The sequence below is a fragment of the Quercus suber genome, unplaced genomic scaffold (genome assembly GCF_002906115.3).
Source record: "Quercus suber isolate HL8 unplaced genomic scaffold, Cork oak 2.0 scaffold_454, whole genome shotgun sequence".
In the NCBI taxonomy this organism is placed as follows: Eukaryota; Viridiplantae; Streptophyta; class Magnoliopsida; order Fagales; family Fagaceae; genus Quercus; species Quercus suber.
The window spans coordinates 344,012-368,002 of NW_027069905.1; the positions used below are offsets into that span (position 1 = coordinate 344,012).

At 34.8% G+C, this 23,991-nt stretch overlaps 2 protein-coding genes across 2 annotated transcripts; both read left to right on the plus strand.

Moving 5' to 3' along the window:
- Positions 1 to 1,040: 1,040 nt before the first annotated feature.
- LOC136062798 (SNF1-related protein kinase regulatory subunit gamma-like PV42a) lies at positions 1,041 to 1,603 on the plus strand. The gene is made up of 2 exons (XM_065762358.1): positions 1,041 to 1,480; positions 1,537 to 1,603. The coding sequence occupies exons 1-2, from the start codon at positions 1,041 to 1,043 to the stop codon at positions 1,601 to 1,603; spliced, it is 507 nt and encodes a 168-aa protein (XP_065618430.1).
- A 1,931-nt stretch (positions 1,604 to 3,534) lies between these two features.
- Positions 3,535 to 8,424, plus strand: LOC112019371 (SNF1-related protein kinase regulatory subunit gamma-like PV42a). Its single transcript, XM_065762363.1, has 3 exons — positions 3,535 to 4,055; positions 6,790 to 7,141; positions 7,972 to 8,424. Exons 1-3 carry the CDS (start codon positions 3,616 to 3,618, stop codon positions 8,302 to 8,304), a joined length of 1,125 nt encoding a protein of 374 aa, XP_065618435.1. The 5' UTR covers positions 3,535 to 3,615; the 3' UTR covers positions 8,305 to 8,424.
- The last annotated feature ends 15,567 nt before the right edge of the window (positions 8,425 to 23,991 follow it).

The following is a 23,991-nucleotide window of genomic DNA, read 5'->3' on the forward strand; positions in this document are numbered from 1 at the left end:
AGACGATAAAGAATGAAGTATGAATAATAAAATCTTCATCGTAGATGATTGCAAGTATGTAATTTGATGAAGATCTTCAAAAAAACTGTAGCATATATCATTATTCATTGCGAAAATTTAAATATTGTGAAAAGATAATATCATTCATTATCATTCTTTATAGCATTTTTTGGTGAGTAGATATTACATTTAGTAAATAGGTTCTAAGTAAATAGATATTCAAATAGCTATTTTAAATTTAATTACATGACTTCATTATTCTTCAATAAAAAAAATCTATATTAATTTTTTCATTGTTACATACCTTGCACGTGCAACCCACAGTAGTTATTTTAAAACTGTAAATAAACATCTTTATACATTATATTTAAATAAACACCTGTCTGGGATGCCATAAACTACGTCATACAAGAATGGCCACATGCATAAAGAAATTTAGGAGGTGTTTGTTAGGCAAAATTTGCCAAACAGTATGATTTTGAAAAAAAATTAGGCGGATGGAATGCATTCAAAGTTTATTAGTTAGTTAGACTGTTTTTTGGAAATCGAGTACAGCAAAATCGACTTCCAACCAAAATTTCAGCCAAAATCGAGTTTATTATACTCGACTTCTATTTTTATCCATCTCAGAGCTAATTTTTGATAGGAAATTGAGTATATTAAACTCGATTTTGGCGATTTTGCTATGCTCGATTTTCAAAAAACAGTCAAATTAACTAATAAACTTTGAATGCATGTCATTAAACTATTTTTTTTTTTCAAATTCGTATCATTTAGCAAATTTTTCCATATTTAGAAGTGTTTGAAAAAATGTATGAAAATATATATAAATAAATAAATATATAATAATACGTGTAGTATTGTTTAAAAATTAAAAATATGTGTTTGATTAAATGTCTCCTTTAGCCTTGCAATTAATCAAATCAGGGTATTAACTCGTACATACATGCACATCTGAAACAGTCTTTTTGATAAGAAGACGCTTCCAATCTCATCCCTAACCATTTTTACAGTAGAAGTAGCATCAGCATAAATATAATATGCAGCAAACTAGGGAGCTCAACAGCAGCAGCAGCAGCAGCGCTGAAAATCAACGGCTGAGAGACAAACATGTGAGGGATCTGATGGTGGAGAAGAGGAGACTAGTGGAGGTGCCGTACACGGTGTCTATGGCCCACACGATGAACGCGCTAGTGGCCAACCGCGTGGTGGCGGTGCCAGTGGCGGCGCCACCTGGGCACTGGATTGGAGCTGGTGGGCCTATGATCATGGAGTCTGATAATAAGCAGACTGGGGCTGTACGGAAGCACTATATTGGTGTGGTTACCATGCTTGATATCCTGGCACATATTGCTGGAGATGATCAAATGGACGGTGGAGATGTGTTTGATCTTGATCAGAAGATGGCGGTCCCAGTTTCTTCTATCATTGGGCACTGCCTTGAGGGTCTTAGTCTATGGACTCTAAACCCTAATACTAGGTCAGTTAATGTTGCATCGTATATTATACTTATGTTAGAAATGTTTTCTATTATAGATTTATAGTTGCATATGATGATCCAAATGTGCATATGCTTGAGGAACTTTTAATTTCTTTATCCTGAAGATTCTAGAATTATCGTTCTAGATGATGCTACGTGTTGGGATAGAATATAACAGTGTCATATATTGTTGCAAATAGCAGGCTAGAGTCCTCCTAGAGTACACTCCCTTGGAAAGCAAATAATTTAATATTCAAGAAAATACCATTTTGTTCCTACCATTTGGTAGAGTTCAAATGGGTGGTCTTATTTTTATCTTGCAATCAGATTGGTCCCACTTATTTTCAATTTACAATAATTTTTTTGTCCAAATTTGGGTTTGTTTCATTTGCTGACTAAGATAGTATTTGCAAATTTAATATTTTTTGGAAAAAGTGATGTCTTAGGTGTCTTTATATATTGAATAAAGAATGGACTGGTAGATCTAGTACAAGTGCGCGCACACATATGATATGGGAGGCATCATAACAATTAAGGTAACACTGGTGTGACACTTATAGATTAACTAAAAAAAAAAAAAAACACATTGTTTTACACACACACACACACACAAATTGACGAAGTAGCACTTTCCTCCTTTATGTTTGGAGTAGTTTCATTTCCCCCTAAATTAAAGTTAAATAATTTTCTCCTTTATATTTTGTAAACGAGCATATACCCCTATTGTTACTCTCTTACTTAAACCCTAACAAAATCTTATAATTCTTAAAATATTTCGTTGTACAATATCTAAAATACTCATACTAAATTTTAATATCCCAAAAAATTTCTTCGTGTATTTTGAATTTTATGTGGTAGATTGGTAGTCATGCTTGAAAAGTTAGAATGATGATATATGGTGTTCTATTTGTTACCTAGAGAACACTAATTTATTAGGTTTAAATCTTTTAGACTTATAATTTTGTTTAATAGAAACTTTGATGACAGATGTCTTTTGTTATTTTGTTATTTTTTTTAAAAAAATTTCTTTTCCTGCTTAAAAGGGTGTTCAGTAAAAATAAGTAAGTTAAATATCGTAGTTAGACTCATAAAATAAGACGATAAAGAATGAAGTATGAATAATAAAATCTTCATCGTAGATGATTGCAAGTATGTAATTTGATGAAGATCTTCAAAAAAACTGTAGCATATATCATTATTCATTGCGAAAATTTAAATATTGTGAAAAGATAATATCATTCATTATCATTCTTTATAGCATTTTTTGGTGAGTAGATATTACATTTAGTAAATAGGTTCTAAGTAAATAGATATTCAAATAGCTATTTTAAATTTAATTACATGACTTCATTATTCTTCAATAAAAAAAATCTATATTAATTTTTTCATTGTTACATACCTTGCACGTGCAACCCACAGTAGTTATTTTAAAACTGTAAATAAACATCTTTATACATTATATTTAAATAAACACCTGTCTGGGATGCCATAAACTACGTCATACAAGAATGGCCACATGCATAAAGAAATTTAGGAGGTGTTTGTTAGGCAAAATTTGCCAAACAGTATGATTTTGAAAAAAAATTAGGCGGATGGAATGCATTCAAAGTTTATTAGTTAGTTAGACTGTTTTTTGGAAATCGAGTACAGCAAAATCGACTTCCAACCAAAATTTCAGCCAAAATCGAGTTTATTATACTCGACTTCTATTTTTATCCATCTCAGAGCTAATTTTTGATAGGAAATTGAGTATATTAAACTCGATTTTGGCGATTTTGCTATGCTCGATTTTCAAAAAACAGTCAAATTAACTAATAAACTTTGAATGCATGTCATTAAACTATTTTTTTTTTTCAAATTCGTATCATTTAGCAAATTTTTCCATATTTAGAAGTGTTTGAAAAAATGTATGAAAATATATATAAATAAATAAATATATAATAATACGTGTAGTATTGTTTAAAAATTAAAAATATGTGTTTGATTAAATGTCTCCTTTAGCCTTGCAATTAATCAAATCAGGGTATTAACTCGTACATACATGCACATCTGAAACAGTCTTTTTGATAAGAAGACGCTTCCAATCTCATCCCTAACCATTTTTACAGTAGAAGTAGCATCAGCATAAATATAATATGCAGCAAACTAGGGAGCTCAACAGCAGCAGCAGCAGCAGCGCTGAAAATCAACGGCTGAGAGACAAACATGTGAGGGATCTGATGGTGGAGAAGAGGAGACTAGTGGAGGTGCCGTACACGGTGTCTATGGCCCACACGATGAACGCGCTAGTGGCCAACCGCGTGGTGGCGGTGCCAGTGGCGGCGCCACCTGGGCACTGGATTGGAGCTGGTGGGCCTATGATCATGGAGTCTGATAATAAGCAGACTGGGGCTGTACGGAAGCACTATATTGGTGTGGTTACCATGCTTGATATCCTGGCACATATTGCTGGAGATGATCAAATGGACGGTGGAGATGTGTTTGATCTTGATCAGAAGATGGCGGTCCCAGTTTCTTCTATCATTGGGCACTGCCTTGAGGGTCTTAGTCTATGGACTCTAAACCCTAATACTAGGTCAGTTAATGTTGCATCGTATATTATACTTATGTTAGAAATGTTTTCTATTATAGATTTATAGTTGCATATGATGATCCAAATGTGCATATGCTTGAGGAACTTTTAATTTCTTTATCCTGAAGATTCTAGAATTATCGTTCTAGATGATGCTACGTGTTGGGATAGAATATAACAGTGTCATATATTGTTGCAAATAGCAGGCTAGAGTCCTCCTAGAGTACACTCCCTTGGAAAGCAAATAATTTAATATTCAAGAAAATACCATTTTGTTCCTACCGTTTGGTAGAGTTCAAATGGGTGGTCTTATTTTTATCTTGCAATCAGATTGGTCCCACTTATTTTCAATTTACAATAATTTTTTTGTCCAAATTTGGGTTTGTTTCATTTGCTGACTAAGATAGTATTTGCAAATTTAATATTTTTTGGAAAAAGTGATGTCTTAGGTGTCTTTATATATTGAATAAAGAATGGACTGGTAGATCTAGTACAAGTGCGCGCACACATATGATATGGGAGGCATCATAACAATTAAGGTAACACTGGTGTGACACTTATAGTATGTGTTTGGATTAGCTCCTTCTTTTTTTTTTTTCTTTTCTTTTTTTTTTTTTTTACTCTAAACCCTAATACTAGGTCAGTTAATGTTGCATCGTATATTATACTTATGTTAGAAATGTTTTCTATTATAGATTTATAGTTGCATATGATGATCCAAATGTGCATATGCTTGAGGAACTTTTAATTTCTTTATCCTGAAGATTCTAGAATTATCGTTCTAGATGATGCTACGTGTTGGGATAGAATATAACAGTGTCATATATTGTTGCAAATAGCAGGCTAGAGTCCTCCTAGAGTACACTCCCTTGGAAAGCAAATAATTTAATATTCAAGAAAATACCATTTTGTTCCTACCATTTGGTAGAGTTCAAATGGGTGGTCTTATTTTTATCTTGCAATCAGATTGGTCCCACTTATTTTCAATTTACAATAATTTTTTTGTCCAAATTTGGGTTTGTTTCATTTGCTGACTAAGATAGTATTTGCAAATTTAATATTTTTTGGAAAAAGTGATGTCTTAGGTGTCTTTATATATTGAATAAAGAATGGACTGGTAGATCTAGTACAAGTGCGCGCACACATATGATATGGGAGGCATCATAACAATTAAGGTAACACTGGTGTGACACTTATAGCATGTGTTTGGATTAGCTCCTTTTTTCTTTTTCTTTTTTTAACTTATTGCTGATTTTTAAATTTTCACTCTTGGGGTGCAATGGTAGTTTTGCAATCTTTTAGTAAGTAAGAGTTTGTTAAATTACTGTTTGTCCCAAAAGCTTAACCTGTTAGGAAATAATAAATTTAATTACTTAACCATAAGTCTCACAGTTTTTACCAAAAGGGAGTTGGGAATAAGTTAATCCAAATGCATTCTAATTTGACATCTTACAAACTTTATTAGAAATTCACTTTGAGCAAGTCACTTGGTCAGTAAAAGAGTAGTATGATTATGTGAATTGCAGTGACTAATGCTCTTTACCGAAAAGAGCGATTGTATCCATACATCATAATTTACAAGTATGCTTAAAACTCAATTGAAGTAAATCTCAATCCTAAATAAGCATTGGGGCCGGCCTGTAATTTCCTTTTCATGAAATATTTGATGGCCTACATAAATGTTTTCTAGCTGTTCTACCATGTATAAACGCTTGCATGTAAACTGATTTGGAAGGGGCTACACATTAGAAAAATAATAATAATAAAAAGTAAATCATCACAGACCAAGGGGCTTCATTGGTTTTATTTATTAGTATTAAGGTGTCAGGCAACAGCCAACAGTGTAGGTATGCTTGATAAAGTTACTACTCCTGTGCAATAAGGTGGTGCAGGTGCCTCTTATATATGCAGTTGAACAAAATGAGGTACATACAATCATTGGGGTTGCCCTTTCATGGAATTATAATAGGGCTGTGCTATTGTATTGTCTTTTAATGTGAACCCTCTTATGAAATTGGGAAGAAATTTTGGACCAAATCAGAGAAGGAATAATAATGTATGGTCTGCTGAGTTGCCAACGCAATCATAGCATGGTATTAGTTGAAGAAAGTAAAAGCAGATTCAAGGAAGGAGACCGAGATATATGAATAAATGACATACTAATTAAATTTTAATGCTTAATGTTTGTAAGTTGTAAGACACTGACTTTTGTGTCTTCCTTTATTTTCTAATCCCAAATTCCTTGAACATAACCCACATCCACCCATACTTTGGAGACGTGTTTTCAATTTTGTGTGTGTCTGTGTGTGTGTGGGGAGAGGGAGGCGGGTTGGGTGGGTGGGTGTTACTATATATAGGAATATTTCTTCTTTGTAAAACTGCTGAAGCTTATTTTGATGTTTGTGAGTTTGTCCTATAGATTAGAAAATGTAGTTGAATGAATGCCTTCTATTTAGATCAGCAGGGATCTAAGAGATTAAACCTTTCACAATGATATGATAAGGTGGTAGGCCTCAGATTGTGGCGTATCAATTCAGATTGCTTGGGAAGTAGGAGTCAAATTGGCTATGCCTAGTGAAAATGCCACATGACTTTTTGTTAATAGTTTTCTAAACTAAATTTATCATATTTGATTGCATTGAAAATAAAGATTCCTTTAGGTATGTAGTAGTATATTTGTTTTAATCAGCTCTGTAGTAACTGTGAATTAAACAATTGCTGTTAATATGAGATGCAGCATGTTAGATTTTATGGAAGTGTTCAGCAAAGGAATCCACCGGGCTTTGGTACCACTAGACAGCCACATGGAGAATATATCAGGAGTGGAACTTGTAGAGTCTGCATCGAGCTATCGAATGCTTACACAAATGGACTTGTTAAGGTTCTTGAAGGAGCATGAGTCTGATATAGAAGGCATCATATCACGCCCACTTAGTGAATTAGGAGCAGTTACTGAGAATGTTTATGCCATCACTGATCGCACAAAAGTAATTGAAGCCATCAAGTGCATGAGGGCTACAGTGCTTAATGCAGTTCCTATAGTTACAGCCTCAAATGACCATGAAGAAGATCACAAGCAGCTTGTAAATGTAAGCCTCCTAACACTGCTGTTTAAATGGATTTAATTTTTGTCCTACTCTTAAATGATACAATTTCGCTTAACAGAGATAATAGAAATCAACTCTGTTTTGGAACTGTATATGAACACACAACTTCATTACTAAGACCTTTGGGTAGACCCATTTGCTATATTAAATTTTTGCTTAACATCAAATGTAGCTTTTGACCATGTTGTCAACTGTACATAATAGGTTTAACCCATTATGGTGAAATTTGAGCGCCACGATGAACCAAAGAAATTTTTTTTTTTTTGAAGGACCAAAGAGACTTGTTTAAATGATTTTTTTTTCATAGCCCTTTTTTCATATATATATTTTTTCCTAGATTCGAGGAAGGAAATGATTTATCCTGATTTCCCTTAATTTTTTGGAAACGGTCTTCTCTTGATATATTATCGTAAGAGTTATTATTGGGTACTCCGAGAGTATACTCTCTCCCTCTCATATAATGGTGGGTTTCACTCACCATGGGGCCCATCTCATGTGAGAGGAAGGGAGTATACTCTCGGAGTATCTAATAAATTTTCCTATTGTAGGTGGATTTGAGTTTTTATAGTTAATTAATTGTGATTGCAATAGTCAATTAATAAATATTCCAGCTTTCCTGTGCTATATATATCCTGTTTCATTGACCAATTCATAAGTAAACTCACTGTTTGAGACTACATAGAGTTTCTATCGTTAATTGTGTTTGCAATAGTCACTTCATACATATTCCAGTTTTCCTTATGCTATATACATTACCCCTATTTCATTGACCTATTCCCAAATGAACTCACAATTGAGACTACAAACTGCAGGGCAGAGGTAGGAAGCTAATAGGTACATTTTCCGCCACAGATTTGAAGGGTAGCCTCCTTGCCACACTGCAATCATGGTTGCCTTTGAGTGCACTAGACTTTACCGAGTATGTCTCGAAAGGCCCCCTATATGCATCTTCGGATTCACCAAGGCAACTCGTGACTTGTCTACCCGAATCATCCCTCTCCGAAGTGATTGACAAAGCAGTCACTAAACACGTCCACCGAGTTTGGGTTGTGGATCAACAGGGCTTACTTGTCGGGCTTGTTTCTCTCACAGACATTATTAGAGTGATAAGGCTTTCGCTGCAATCGGAGTCCCAAGTGATGTGAAAAGCCTTCTAGTGTGCTGCACGTTAAGAATAAATTAAAGGTTTAATTTGTAGTATATTGTCCTCTTTTCTGAACTAAGCTTGTTGATGCCATCCCTATGAATTGAGATCATTGATATGATCCAAGCGTAGAGGACTGTTGGTATTGTGTGTGCGTGTTAAAAGTGCATAGCCGAAGGCTACATTGCGTCTAGCCTTGCACTGAGTTCCAGATTGGATTTTGGGGATTCAAATATTAATTTATCATAGTGATGCTAATTAGGACAAACTACAAAGCCGCATTTTTTTTTTGAGAATGACAAATCTACATTTAAAATGTGGGCATGCAATTAATCAATAATAATGCTAGAGATACAAACTACTTTACAAAAAAATTTACAAACTGCTGACATGGTGAGTGATTATTGGTAAATGAAAAAAATGATATTAATAGTTGGCCTTGATGGAAACCAATAAGAAGTTGGCCACATCAACATTTTGTAAAAATATTGTAAAATAGTTTTTGCCTGTAGCATTACTCATTAATCAATTGAAAGCAAGAAAGCATGAATTGAATTTTTGTTATTTAATTGGGAGAATGCTTGAAACATGCGGAAAATTTCCCTTATTTTTAAAAATATTCAGCAAATTGTTTCTATTTTGAAACTATTTAGCTTTGTGTTCTTGTTTTGGAACTCGATTTTATGATTATCGAGTTCTCTATGTAACTTAATTTTATTATTATCGGGTTTTAGGTAAGTTTTTTACACGTTGGATGAGAAGACGTGGCTTTTCCCAATTAAAAAAATCTAGTTGGAACTCGATTTTAGTAAAATTGACTTCCATAGAGAATATATATATATATATATATATATTTATCATTACTCTCTATTAGTATTAGCGAGTTTTGGATAGAAAAAAACAAGTAGTGACCTGATAATAGGTAAACTGAGTTTGAGTGAAACCCCTGAATCGCCCCACACACTCCTCCCTTTCCTTCACCCCTTTCTTCCTCCTTCAAACGCGTGTGAGCCGTGTGTTGAGTGTTGCAGCGAAATCTCCAAATTGAAACCAAAAGCCCCAAATCCAAACTAAAATCCTCAAATCCTAACTAGTGAAGCCCTAAACCGGAGAAGCCCTAGCCGGAGAAGCCATGTCTGCTAGTCTAGAGTGGCAAATACTTACCTAAAACTCAATAATCATAAAATCGAGTTACATAGAAACTCGATTTTTTTAAACTTGAGTTCCAAAAGAGGGGCACGATTCTTATTAGTTTGAAAACAGAGAAATTGTACTGGATATTTTAAAAATATAGGATAAAAGCCCATTTTCCCCTTAAACATGTGGCCTAACCTAAGGTACGGCCCTATGATATTAGACTTCTTGTTGCATGAGCTAGATATCAAAATTCAAAACAAAATTTTCTGAATATCAAGTTGTTAAAATTTTCTGAATATCAAGTTACAAGAAGACATCTATATAATTCTTCCATTCCAAATGAACAAACATTAAAAACAAAGTTTTCATACTTAAAAAATGTTATAGTCATAATGATTTTGACTGTGGTAAACTTCGTTAACGTGAGTCATATGTAACAACAAAGTCTACCTAGCTAGGTGTTCCATCAATACAACCAAGGACGGACCCAGGATTTTAAGCTAGCGGGAGTCAAAAGTATAAAGAAAAAAAAAAAAACTTCAAATAGGTGTCCATATAGAATTAAAAAATTTTATAAATACACAAAATCATTGTTTCTAAATACATTAAAATACAATCATTTACCAATAAAAACAAATTTTTTTTTTTAATATTAGGCTGGCTAGGAATTTTTTTTGTTGTAGTTAGAGCATTCACAGTGGTATTGCTAAAATTTTTTGCTTTTAGCACCTTACTTTATAATATAACCAATATCAAATGTTCTATTTTTATATCACTTCATTTTAAATAATATAAACAACTCATTAACATAATAAAGAAAGAGAGAGAATTTGAGTTTTTTAATTGAAGGAAGAGATATAATCTTAATAAAATATTTTATTTTATTTTTAACAACTTGCTACAATCAACTAGTATTTATACCAAATTACTATAGTTGCAAAAAATTTAGCTTTAGCTTTTCCAATAACACATTATTTTTTGGTTCTTTGGGGGTAAAATAGTTGTTTTTGTTGTTGTTGTTGTTGTTGTTGTTGCTAAAATACAATCACCATTGTGAATGTTTTTATTATTGTTATTAAGTTTTTGGGTTGGATAATCTATTTGGGTGAGGCTAGCTAGGCTTATTGAGGAGAAAAAGGGCCTAAAGTTTTGTAAGGGGGCCCAACTACAAAATAAAATCTATAATAACTATTAAATAAAAATTGGACCCACCGGGGGTCGGGCCCCCTTGGACCCCCACTTGAGTCTGTCCCTGAATACAACGGAATGTAACTAGGTAATTCCTATCATTTATAATCAACAACTCAACATCAAGGTTTTCAAACCCGGACCGTTCATTGAACTGTAAAAGGGAGAGTTTCAAGATTTTTGAGGTCCAACTGAGGTTGAACAGGGGTCGAACTGTGATGATGTTATAATTAATTTATTAATTAATTAAAACCTAAATATAAATATTAAATTTATAAAACTAGCAAAATTGACTAACATATCTATATATGTGAGGGAAATTTAATGATTTTCAATAATATATTGTATAATTAAATAAGAAAGTTAATCAAATAAAATAATAACTATGAAAACATTAAAATTTATGATTAATTTTTGAAGTAAAGTTGAATATCTTTGAAGGATTTTAATTATAATTTTTTTATATTCCTTGTAAGAGATGGATAATTTAATTAAGTAGAATAGAATCGTGTTAAGTTGTTTTTATAAAAAAAAAAAAAAAAATTGCATTAAGTTTACTTCAAGTATTTTTTTTTTGTTATTGTTGAGCACCAACTTGCAAGCTTGGCTAAGGGGTTAGGCTCCAGCTGCATATTTGACCGTGCCTGGGTTCAAATCCTGGTAAGCGCATTTTCAAATTTTTTCTTATTTAAGAGGCATGCTTGATCCGGGGTTGGACTATACGGTTCATGCCATCGGTTCTGCATGAACCATTTTCAAATTTTTTCTTATTTAAGAGGCATGCTTGATCCGGGGTTGGACCATACAGTTCATGCCACCGGTTTTGCATGAATCGGACGGTCCAACCCCAGGTCAAAGGGTTCACGGAATTTCCTATGATGCCCGGTTCTTGAAGCTTAAAAAAGCAAATTTCTATTCGGTTCTCGGTTAACCCGGTCAGACCGTTGGGTCCAGTCCGGGTTTGAAAACTATGCTCAACATATAATTTTGAAAGCTATTCTTGCATTGTTGGATCAATAATAAGGACTTGAGTACTTCATAGGAGTTAGGAATTGCTTTTATTTTTTATTTTTATATCAATACGTTCTATCAACCTATGATATCTTATCTATTATGATTGTTCTTTATCATCAAATTAAAATATTAATTAGATTGAAACCTTAGATTTTTTATTCATTGATAATAAAAAAAATTTACTAGTTAAATTAAATGAAGCTATAGGGATTAAATTTGTTTATGATGAAGTACTAAAAAATTTAATATTGGACCTCTCTTTCAAAAATAAATGAGGGGCCTAAAGAAAGTGTTAAAGGAAAAGATTCCGACATTATTCATGAATTCATAATTATTTTGGCATCATGTGATATCCAATCAAGCATAGTGTATCACAACCAACTCTTTGTAATCCTTCAAATGCACGTTTACGATGCCACTAATGGTGTGCTTCCTCCCTTGGACACTTTCAAGCCATGTAGGCCATATTGCACATGAAAGTTGAAAACACAACACCCCCCAAAATCCTTATCTCTTTCTTTTTGGTTTTTATTTATTTTTTAAGATCCAAATTCATTTAAAAGAAAAAAAGTTTCTTTCCAAATAATAAGAAAGTTAATAAAATAAAATAATAACCATAAAAACATTAAAATTTATGATTAATTTTTGAAGTAAAGTTGAATATCTTTGAAGGATTTTAATTATAATTTTTTTATATTCCTTGTAAGAGATGGATAATTTAATTAAGTAGAATAGAATCGTGTTAAGTTGTTTTTATTAAAAAAAAAAAATTGCATTAAGTTTACTTCAAATATTTTTGTTGTTATTGTTGAGCACCAACTTGCAAGCTTGGTTGAGTGGTTAGGCTCCAGCTGCATCTCTGACCGTGCCTTGGTTCTAATCTTGGTAAGCGCATTTTCAAATTTTTTTCTCATTTAAGAGGCATGCTTAATCCGGGGTTGGACCGTACGGTTCATGCCACCAGTTCTACATGAACCAGGCGGTCCAACCCCGAGTCAAGGGGTTCACAGAATTACCTATAATGCCCGGTTCTTGAAACTTAAAAAACCAAATTTCTATCCGATTCCCGGTTAACCTGGTCAGACCGCCCGGTCTGGTCCAGGTTTGAAAACTATGCTCAACATAAAATTTTGAAAGCTATTCTTGCATTGTTGGATCAATAATAAGGACTTGAGTACTTCTTAGGGGTTAGGAATTGCTTTTATTTTTTATTTTTATATCAATACGTTCTATCAACCTATGATATCTTATCTATTATGATTATTCTTTATCATCAAATTAAAATATTAATTGATTTTTCGTGTAGAAAGATTGAAACCTTATATTTTTTATTCATTGATAATAAAAAAAATTTACTAGTTAAATTAAATGAAGCCATAGGGATTAAATTTGTTTACGATGAAGTACTAAAAAATTTAATATTGGACCTCTCTTTCAAAAATAAATGAGTGACCTAAAGAAAGTGTTAAAGGAAAAGATTCCGACATTATTCATGAATTCATAATTATTTTGGCATCATGTGATATCCAATCAAGCATAGTGTATCACAACCAACTCTTTGTAATCCTTCAAATGCACGTTTACGATGCCACTAATGGTGTGCTTCCTCCCTTGGACACTTTCAAGCCATGTAGGCCATATTGCACATGAAAGTTGAAAACACAACACCCCCCAAAATCCTTATCTCTTTCTTTTTGGTTTTTATTTATTTTTTAAGATCCAAATTCATTTAAAAGAAAAAAAGTTTCTTTCCAAATTAGTTTGGAGAAAAACTTTACAAACTACTTATATATCTCTATATTAAGTGTAAATTTTGAAAATTTAACCGTTAGATTGCATGTTTTTATTATATTCTTTATACATGTAAAATTTCAAGAAAATAAAAAATTAATTGCTATTTTATCAAAAAAATGTTAAAATTTCAAAATTTTAAGATCTATAATTGTGTATACAAAATAAATTTATTAATCGAATAATAAATAATATCCAATTTGAACGAAATTTGATATGTATGTTAAGAACATAAAGAACATAAAATTCAACGGTTTAGATTTTTAAAATTCACAAAAGAAGGGGCAATTGGGGGTAAACCATATTGTTCACAAAAATTACTACATATTTCAGAAGTTATATATATATATATATATATATATAAAATTTCTGAAATAAAAGTATATATTTTCCCAGTCATATACCGTGCATCCAGTCAACCTATCCAATGCCCTGAAATAAAAGTATTTATTATTATTATTATTATTATTATTATTATGTCATACACTATAGATGTCTCTTATTCATTGTAATCATGATAATTTAATATAAATACTACACGTTGTAATATATACTTATTAATTATTATGAATCAGCTAGCATTACTTGATATTTTTTGTTTACAATTTGTTGGTACAACTAAATTAAAGTTGATACACAAATGTAAATTTGTATGGACAGAAAAAAAATGGTTGAATTCTTCGTAATCTTTTAAAAGCACTCAATGCATTGAGACACTAATGTAATTTTACAAATATATTGATCTATTCTAGCATAACACTTACATTTGATTTTTTTTCCTTAATTTATTTTAAGAAATAAAATTACATGTTTAAAGATTATATATTTAGATTAATTAATTAGAAATTGTTTATTTTTGTTTTCTATTTTAATGATATAAAATATATACTTGTAATTAATTGAGATTATGGAGAAACCCAAACATAATAATGAGTCTGTATTGAATTCTAAATGAACTTGGATCAAAGTAGATTTTACAAATCTTCAAGGTCAAGCGAAAATTAAACTAAGTATGAAAATATGAATTAAATTTTACATTTATATTTGTGTAAAATTGCTTATTTATTTATTTATTAATATCTATTAAAATTTTTTAATTAATTTTATTGTTAATATTATTTTTTAATTTTTCTCTTTGAACTGAAATTTTGAGTTCACTACTAACTAAACTAATTTAATTTTAAATGACACATGATAACCTTAGTCACATCGAATATTGACATGTTGACATGTGTCAACACAGAATTCGCCATTAATCTCTAAATAATGGTAGTGAGACTTGTTATGCAGCAGTACGTACTAGTTGAAGTGATCTCTAAATAATACTTGTTATGTAACACTAGTTGAAGGAAGGCTGCATGGTTTTTTTATTTTATTTTATTTTTTATTTTTTATGGAAAATAAATAATAACTACATCCTGGTTGAGAGCTTGTTCAAGGAAACAAGGAGACTATTCAACCTAAACAAACAAGTCTGCAATGCCTAAAGCATGTCTTGCAAGTAAATGGGCTGGCCTATTGCCATTACGACTAACATGTGAAAAATCTACACATCTGAAAGAATGGGACACGGCAACTGAACTATAGACCAGCACTGCAACTGATGAGGGGGGAGGAGATAGGTCTTGTAGCGCATTAATCAACGTCAATGAGTCGCTCTTAAGTGTGAAATCTTGAATGGACATATCCTTTGCAAACAAAAGACCCAACTCCACAGCCTTTGCTTCTACTTCAATGGCACCCAGGAGCTGCAAGCTTCCTACTACATGCATCGATCAGATGACCCTTAGCATCCCTAATCAAGATTCCTATACTTGCCATGCATTGCTCCTTGAATATAGCACCATCTACGTATACTTTGTATCGGTTCGAAGAGGGTGGCTTCCATTTCACTGGTTCAGCTGGTTGCTTCGGGCTCTCAGACGCCACCAAACATGCTTGGTATGCATCTAGATACTCCAACACCCCTTGCAGCAATGCCTGACAAGATTTCTTCGCCCCCCCCCCCCCCCCCCCCATTCCTACACTCATTCCTATTTGACCAAAGCACCCAAGCCACCACGATAAGACCCCCTCCCTCCCATTCCTACACTCATTCCTATTTGACCAAAGCACCCAAGCCACCACGATAAGCTTCTCCACGTCGCTATACTCCCATTGGGCAACCATAACCACGTACCATAACATGTCCATGAATGACCCAAAGTCATGGACCCATGATTCTTGAAACAGAGCAGACAACCACCAAATGTCACGGGCTCTTTGACAATTCCAAAAGAGGTGGCCCGATGTTTCTTCAGCCATTTTGCACTCATCACAACAGCTGTCCGAGAGTACTTTACGTCTGACTAGGTTCTCTTTCGTGGGCAGCACATCTCTGTAGGCCCTCCAAGGCTACATGGTTTTAGTTATGAACTTATAGAATAATTATTTGCACTGAGTTTGGGTCATGGACAAACAGGGTTTGCTTGTCGTTGTCGGGCTTTTTTTCCTCATAGAATAAGATATTTGGTATCAAATAATACCGCATTAGTTGTATCAAAATCTAATAAATAAGAAACATGTACGCAAAAATATCTACTCTACTAACACCCAGGGGCGTAGCTAGGAATAATTACTTAGGGGGTCGGGTTGTAATAGAGATATACTAAATATAATTCATAAGTCTATTGGATACAAAATTATTAACTTTCATATATCATCATACACTTGAACATTAATAAACATGAAAAACTGTCTAGTTCAATGTAGACATACAAAAAAGAACATTTACATCAAATCTGATAGGCCAAAAATGAATTAACCCCTTGTGACAAATTAACCAATTAATTTAGCCAAGTGAGTTAATTAAGTTAATTAACATGCAAAAGCATCGTAACACAAACAAATCACCAATAAACTAATTATGCAATGGAAAATAAATAACACGGCGATTTGTTTACGAATGGGGAAAACTTAACGAAAAAAACCCCACCGGGTGATTTTAAAGTCACCACTCCTGAAACTCCACTATTATCACAACAAGTAGTTACAAGTAAAGGAATCCTAGCACCTTATACCAACCTACAGTTGAACCCTTATCCCAATACCTAATTAAACTTGTTCTGTATTGACAATTTCTCATTTTGATGCACGGCTCCCAAGTACGTGACTAACCAATGTGCGGATCCCAGTACGCGACTTCAATCACCAACTAGAGAAGTTTGTTGGCTACAAAGTTCTTCAATTCATCCCAACGATGACGATCAAGAAGATGCTTGGTCACAAAACCCTTTGGTGCAAATACACAGCAACTTCTTCAAGAGTGATGAACTAGGGCAAAACTTTGTCTCCGGTCACAATTTGCTTGAACAGAGTTTGCTCAATGCTTGTGCAACTTGCGTACACTTTGACGACCCTTAAAATAATCTTTTTATATGTCTAGGGTTAGGAGAAAAGAAAGCCCAAAGACACATTCACGGATTCCAAGAAAATCAGATCAAAATTCTGAAATTCATAAACCTCGATAGATAGGAGGTGTCGAGCAGGTGTCGAGCACACAGGCTTGAGCAGCTATCTAAACCTCGACACATGCTAGCTGTCAAGCTAGCTGTCGAGCTTTAATGAACTTGTACTTCTTCAGTTTGTTTCTTAGACATACTTAATGATTTCAACACTTGATCTTGAAACACAGTTTCTTGAAGTATTAAAAACACCTAGAATTACCCAATTACAAGTAAAGTGCGTTTTGTCAAAAGATTAGCTAATTACATAAAAGAATGACATATGTTCTTAATAAGTGAACCACATATGTCCTAACAAAATCATGCTTGACGATGATTTTTCATGGAATAAAATTCATCCATTATCATCTCTACAGTGATTGCATTATCATCTCTACAGTGAATAAAATTCACCTTTTTCCAATTCTTAAAACCTTTTTCAGTGAATGCATCTAATCCAGGAAGACTTGTTGGTTTCTTACGAAAAAGGTAGCAAGGTAGAAAATAGATTGAATTTGCTGAAGGTGAGTGTTCGAATCAATTTGAATGTGATTCAAACCACGAAGATTGAAAACTACGACAATGATTTTTTAGTATGGATACTTTATGTCTCAAGGTTGACATGGACCGGCTATGAGATAAGCATGTCAAATTTCATCTTGTTCATTGATAGAGAATTCATATATTTGTTTACGTGATCCTAGATCACGGTCTATCCCTTTAGATTCAATTCTTGAATATTTGGAGGGACGCTCATTAGGCATTGAAGTATCAACATTTGTTTCTACAGAAGTCCTAAGTTTTGAATGAGTAATATCTTTTTTCTTAAAGAATGCATCAATTGTTTGTCATTTGCTCATTATTTGACACCTAATTTCAATCCAAAAAATAAAATCAATTCAACAAATGATAAACTAATTTGGGAGAATTATCATATAAAATTCATTCTTATATGAATTATAATATAAATACACCTGCAGTTAAGTAATGACCTTTTAGGATAAAAAAAAAAAACTAAATAAACAAATCAATCAAAAGTATAAACAAACAACATAAACCAAATAAATTTACAACACCCCACTACCTTGTATAATGTAATGACTGAAAACCAAATAGATAGACTCTGTGACAGACTCACGGCCCTCACCCCACTTTCCTTCCATAGATTAATTTTTTTTTTCATTTATAATTTACTTACTTTACTACTTAACTGCACAATGCAAGCCCCACCTAGCCCCTACACAAGGGATAAACAATACAAAAGCCAAAAGGCTAGTCTCAGAGTCAATGGATCAAATAATAAAGAATACAATAACAATAAACACAAAAAGACAAAAGAAAAAGAAAAATAAGTATAAATTGCTTTGCTGGCAAAGGAAAATCACATACACATATTTGATATTTCTATTCTACTATTAGTATTTAGTTCAGTTGTAAAGAAAAAAAGAGAAGTCAAGTAAAGAACTAAGATGAAAATGAATGAATGAGATACCTTGAAGAATTGAGGTCAGGGCTTGAGTTGAGGTTGAGGCAATGAAGGCTAGATTAGCAAGCTAGTGGAGGTAGCGGCGTCACGGTGAGCCGGCGGGGAGATTATTTATGAGGCAGTTAGGCAAAGGCGTGAGCGTGACACTATTGGAGGCGTGAACTAAAATGGTAAAAAAACTAAGGCAAAGGCGTGAGGATTGAAGTCTTTTAGATTGTTCAGACGGTGAGGATTGTTCTCTCTCTCTCTCTCTCTCTCTCTCTCTCTCTTTCTCAGACGGTGAGGATTGAATGCCTTTTGTTTGTGTTTAATTAGGTATTTTAGATTTTGGATTTGGGCTGTACTGGAAGTGTCTATGGTTTAGAAAAGAATAATTTTGTTTGCTTAGGGAATTGGGGTTGGCTAGTGGGGCTAGATGTGGGCCAAGTTTTTCGCTTAATTTGAAGTTGTATTGGACTAGAACTCTAGAAGAATGGTTGAGAATAATATGGGGGGGTTGGATCTTAACTTTTTTTGGGGGGGGGGGGCATGTAATTTTTTACGTACTCTAGTGGAAATTTGAAAAATTTTGGGGGGGGGGGGGCATAGTTCCTCCAAGGAGCCAAGTGGCTTTGCCCTTGCTAACACCTGTGAAAGTAGTGGTAAAATGCAAAGATTATTTTGCACACATATCTCTCAATTTAGAGTGATAAGGCTTTTGCTGCTATCGGATTCCTAAGTGACATGAAAATCTTACTGGTGTGCTTTATTTTGTAGTTCTTTAATTTTACGTTTTTTTTTTTTTTTTTTTTTGAACTCCAACGATAGAAAACTTTTATTACTCAAACCAATATACAAGTAAGAAAGCCAAAACACTAGAGTTGGCTGTTGGGGAGACTATAGCCACATGCAACAGTGCCTCAAAATGAGAAAACCGAAACTGAGAGTACAAAAATGTCTAATTGAAGCTAAACCTGAGGTTACTCCTTACACCTAGGTGCTCATAATCTTTTGATACTCATCCCATAGAGACCTCGCGCCATCCATAATGGTTTGAGGGTGTACCTGTATTTGCTCAAAATAAAACCTGTTTCTTGTGTTCCAAATAGCCCAGGCCATTATTGCCCACTTGTCCACCTCTGACATGCTTAAGATGTTCAGCATGTATTGGAAAAGGAGGAAGAAATCACCTGCAATATTGTTGTATTTCTAGATTTTGCCTTTACACAGTCCCTAAACATTCCTCATGAAGGAGCATCCCTAAAGTGAGTGGATCACCGTTTCAGGATGTTGACGGCAAAACTCGCAATTTGCTCCCACACTCACCCATTTTCTGCATAAGTTGTCTCTAGCTCATAGGCAATTTGTACAAGCTCGCCAAATAAAAGTGCGAACCTTTGGTGGGACTTGAAGCTTCCAAATCTTTCCCCATGTTGCTCCCTGAGTTTGTGCCGATGAGTGTTTTGCAGTGATGGGATTTTTCAATCAGAGTGCCACTTGGTATGCGGTGTGGACTGAGAACTTTGGGCTTTGTTCTCCGTCCAGACCAGTGAGTCTTGTGCATTGAGGTGATTAAGCGAGATGGCCAGAATGTCTTCACAAGTTCTTTGGTTAAACATAGCATAGAAGTTGTCTCTATCCCATTGTCTGGTTTCAGCCTTGATCAGATCACATACCCGTAGCTCCCTAGGAGGGTCTTGCAAGAACACTGGTTTATAGGGCAGCCATTTATGTGTTGCCACACCTATTGTACGTCAATCTCCCACCTTCCAACAGGCCCTCTCCTTTATAATATCTCTTGCTGCCAATAATGATCTCCAAACAAAAGATGGGTTGCATCCCAACTCAGCCACCATAAAAGAGCAATTACGAAAATACCATGCCTTGTAAACTTTGTAAAACAGTGACTAAGTGTTCTGAAATAATCTCCATGCTTGTTTAGCCAACATTGCCAGATTAAAAGCATTTAGATCCCAGAAGCCCATTCCTTCATTCTTTTTTTAACTAATACACATTTTTTTTCTAATTAATCCAATGTTTCTTTTTCTCTTATTGACTTTGTCCCCACCAATACTTGGCTAATAGAGAGTTAATATTATCATATATAGTCCTAGGAAGCTTGAAAAGGCACATAGAATAGGTTGGAATGACTTGAGCTACAATCTTGATCAAGATTTCACGTCCCGCTTTTGATATAAAATTTTCCTTCCACCCCATCACCCGCTTTGTTATTTTTTCTTGAAGCTCTTTGAAAGTATTTACCTTTGATTTACCACCACTCATCGGCAAACCCAAGTATTTCTCACATTCCGTCATCACCTTTGCCCCCAACATTTGTTGAATAGCACTCCTCACATCCGGTTTAGTGTTCTTGCTGAAAAGCAGTGTTGTCTTTTGTCTATTGATAGATTGTCCTGATGTGGCTTCATATTTCCCCAAGAGATTAGTTAACCTTTCACATTCATCCACCGTTGCTTCGCAAAATAAGAGGCTGTCATCAGCAAACAATAGGTGAGATATACAAACCCCTTGTTGGGAAGATTTGATACCTTTTAAGATGTTGTTTGCTTCAGCCCTCTATAACAAAGCCGACAGTCCTTCGGCACATAACAAGAGCAAGTAGGGTGATAGTGGGTCGCCCTGTCTGATCCCCTGTGAAGGAGCAATAAAACCTCTGGGTTCTCCATTGATAAGGACTGAATATGAGGTTGTGGTAACTGTCTCCGTTGCCAAGTTTACCCATCTAGGATGCAGGCTAATTTTTAACATTGTTTGGCGCAAGAAGCCCCATTCCACCTGATCATAGGCTTTGCTAATGTCAAGCTTGATTGTCATTTGTCCCATTCTCCCTTTCCTTCTATTCCTCATCCTGTGGAGCAACTCAAATGCTACTGTGGTATTGTCAATGATAAGTCTATTTAGGACAAAAACACTTTGCTCCTTAGAGATAACATTAGGCAACATATGTTTCAATCGGTTAGCTATAACTTTTGAGAGGATTCTAGAGACAACATTACCCAAACTTATAGGCCTATAATCTGACATAAATTTAGGTTCATTCTTTTTAGGGATGAGCACAATATGGGTGTAATTTGTTTTACGTAGCATGTGCCCCAAATTTAAAACAGATAGTTCTGATTGTGTCAATTTTAGACCCACAATATGCCAATATTTTTGAAAAAAGAAAGGGGACATACTATCAGGTCCAAGTGACTTTGAGGGGTGCATTTGAAACAGCACCTGTCCGACTTCATCCGATGTGTCTTACTGGAGTAAAGTATTGTTCATTGCTGGAGTTACCACTTAATCCACCGAGTCCAAAACCCCCCTCCAAGTCCATGGGGTTTGCTAAGTTAAACAAATAAGCAAAATACTTTTCAGCCACCTTAGCTATTTGGTCTTTCGTTGTGCAACAATTCCTATTCGAGTCATTGATTCTAGAGATATGGTTCTTCCGACGTCTCTGACTAGCTTTATAGTGGAAGTATTTTGTATTTTTATCTCTTGCTTGTAACCATATAGACCTTGAACGTTGCCTCCAGAAGAGTTCTTCTTGATGAAGGAGTATGTTAATCTTTGTCTTTAACTCCCTAATTCGTGGAAGGTGCTTGGCCTGGTTCATGTTTGATAAGCCCTCCAACTTTGATTGCTTCTCCTTCAATTTATTTCTGACACCCCTAAAAATGGTATGACTCCAATCAACCAAAGCCAATCTGCACTTCCTTATTTTTTAAAATAGTTTGAACATTGGGCTTCCATATAGCACCTTTGAATTCCAAGCTTTAAGCACCACAGTTTCACAATCAGGACGTGAAACCCATTTTTACTCAAAATGCCTAGGTAGTTTCTTTCAATGTCCTGGTTAGTCAGGGTTGGTGGTTATGATAAGGATGGGGAGATGGTTTGAATAGGAGGCCTATTTGTGGACCACCTTGGCTTTGGGGAAGATATTCATCCAATTACCTGTAGCACAAGCCCTGTTTAAGCGTTCCTAGATGAAAGCATCTGCTGGTCGACCATTATTCCATGTGAACATGTTTCCTTGAAAGCCCAGATCCACCAAGCCACAGTTTAGTAAGGCTACCCAAAAATCTTGCATGGATTGAAGTAACTTTGGTAGACCTCCTTGCTTCTCCCTTAAACTGAGAATTTCATTAAAATCACCACAACCTAACCAAAGGAAAGAGTGTCTTGAATGGAGGTGTTTAAGAAGTTGCCATGATTTTCGCTTCCGTTGCTTTTCCAGCCATCCTTAAAAACCTGTCAACCTTTAAGTGGGATTATCATCAGTGAAAATAAGTACATCAATGTGGTTAGGTGAATAGGTCTGTACATGTAGGTCCACCTCCTCCTTCCACAACAGAGCTAGTCCTCCGCTTCGTCTTATACTAGGTACTGCTAACATGCAACGGTAAGGTAAATTAGCTTGGAGCCATTGCATCTTGTCCATTGATTGTTTTGTCTCCATCAGAAATAAAATCTTGGGAGCTTTTTCCCTTACAAGGTGAGAGAGGACCTCGACTACACATTGGTTCCCAAGTCCCCGGTAGTTCCAACTTAGGATACTCATTGTGTTTAATAGGGCTGATTCTAAGCCTCCACTGTTGTATGTGAGAGTGTGTTTTTTTCAACCATTTTTCTGATTTTTTTTGCCCCCTGCTGCACTACCTTTGTCATCCTCTTCCTTTATCCCTTGTATCCCTTCTTTGATCTGATGCTGGTTGAGTCAACCAAAGTATTAGTCTTGTTAGGGTTTGTCACTCGGTTTAGCCTTTTCCATGTGCCCCTATTTGTGTTTTCGTGTTTCTTTGGATTCGTTTCAAGAGTTGCCACATGTGTCGTATCAATTACATTAATTGTTGCATGATTGTTGCCAATGTAATTAACTGGGACACTAATGAGGGACGCATTTGAGTCCGGGTACATTACTGCTTGTATGACATTTAATTCCTTTTGTGTATTTGTATCTTTCTCAGCCAAAACTGATCCTGAAATAACTGGCTCCTTAATTGATCAATTTGAAGATACATAGTTATGAGCTTCCTAAACATCCGGGATATTTGAGTGCGTGTTACCGTTATGCAGCGTGTCAATTATTACATCATTAATGCTCGATTGTGTCATGATTGTTGGTGGACCCCTAGCACGCTGCTGCTCCAGTTGTGCACCTTTCCTTTGCGGGCTTGATCACCGCCCTACATTTGGACCACTCCTCAATCCATTGTTCTCATCGTTCCTCCGAAACTGCTTTTAGCCAGTCCCTATATGGTGCTTCCCCTTACTCCTGTGACCTTGATTTCAAGCAGAACTTTGCTTCATGGCCCAAAATCCCACACCAAAAGCATAGTCCCTCCAGTCGCTTATATTTGAAACTAATCTTTAGCTTGTCCCCTTCTGGGCTTGAGATAACCCCCCCCCCTCCCCCCGAGATGAAGTGGTTTGTCAAGTGGGATCTCAACCTTAAGCCTAAGGAATCGGGCTTGTTCTAAGGTAAACGACTTTGTATCCACCTCGACCACCCTTCCTAATCCACTCCAAATATTTGTTGCAGCCTCTTCGCTAATGAGGTCAAATGGCAAACCCCATATTTGGACCCAAAATGGAATTGAAA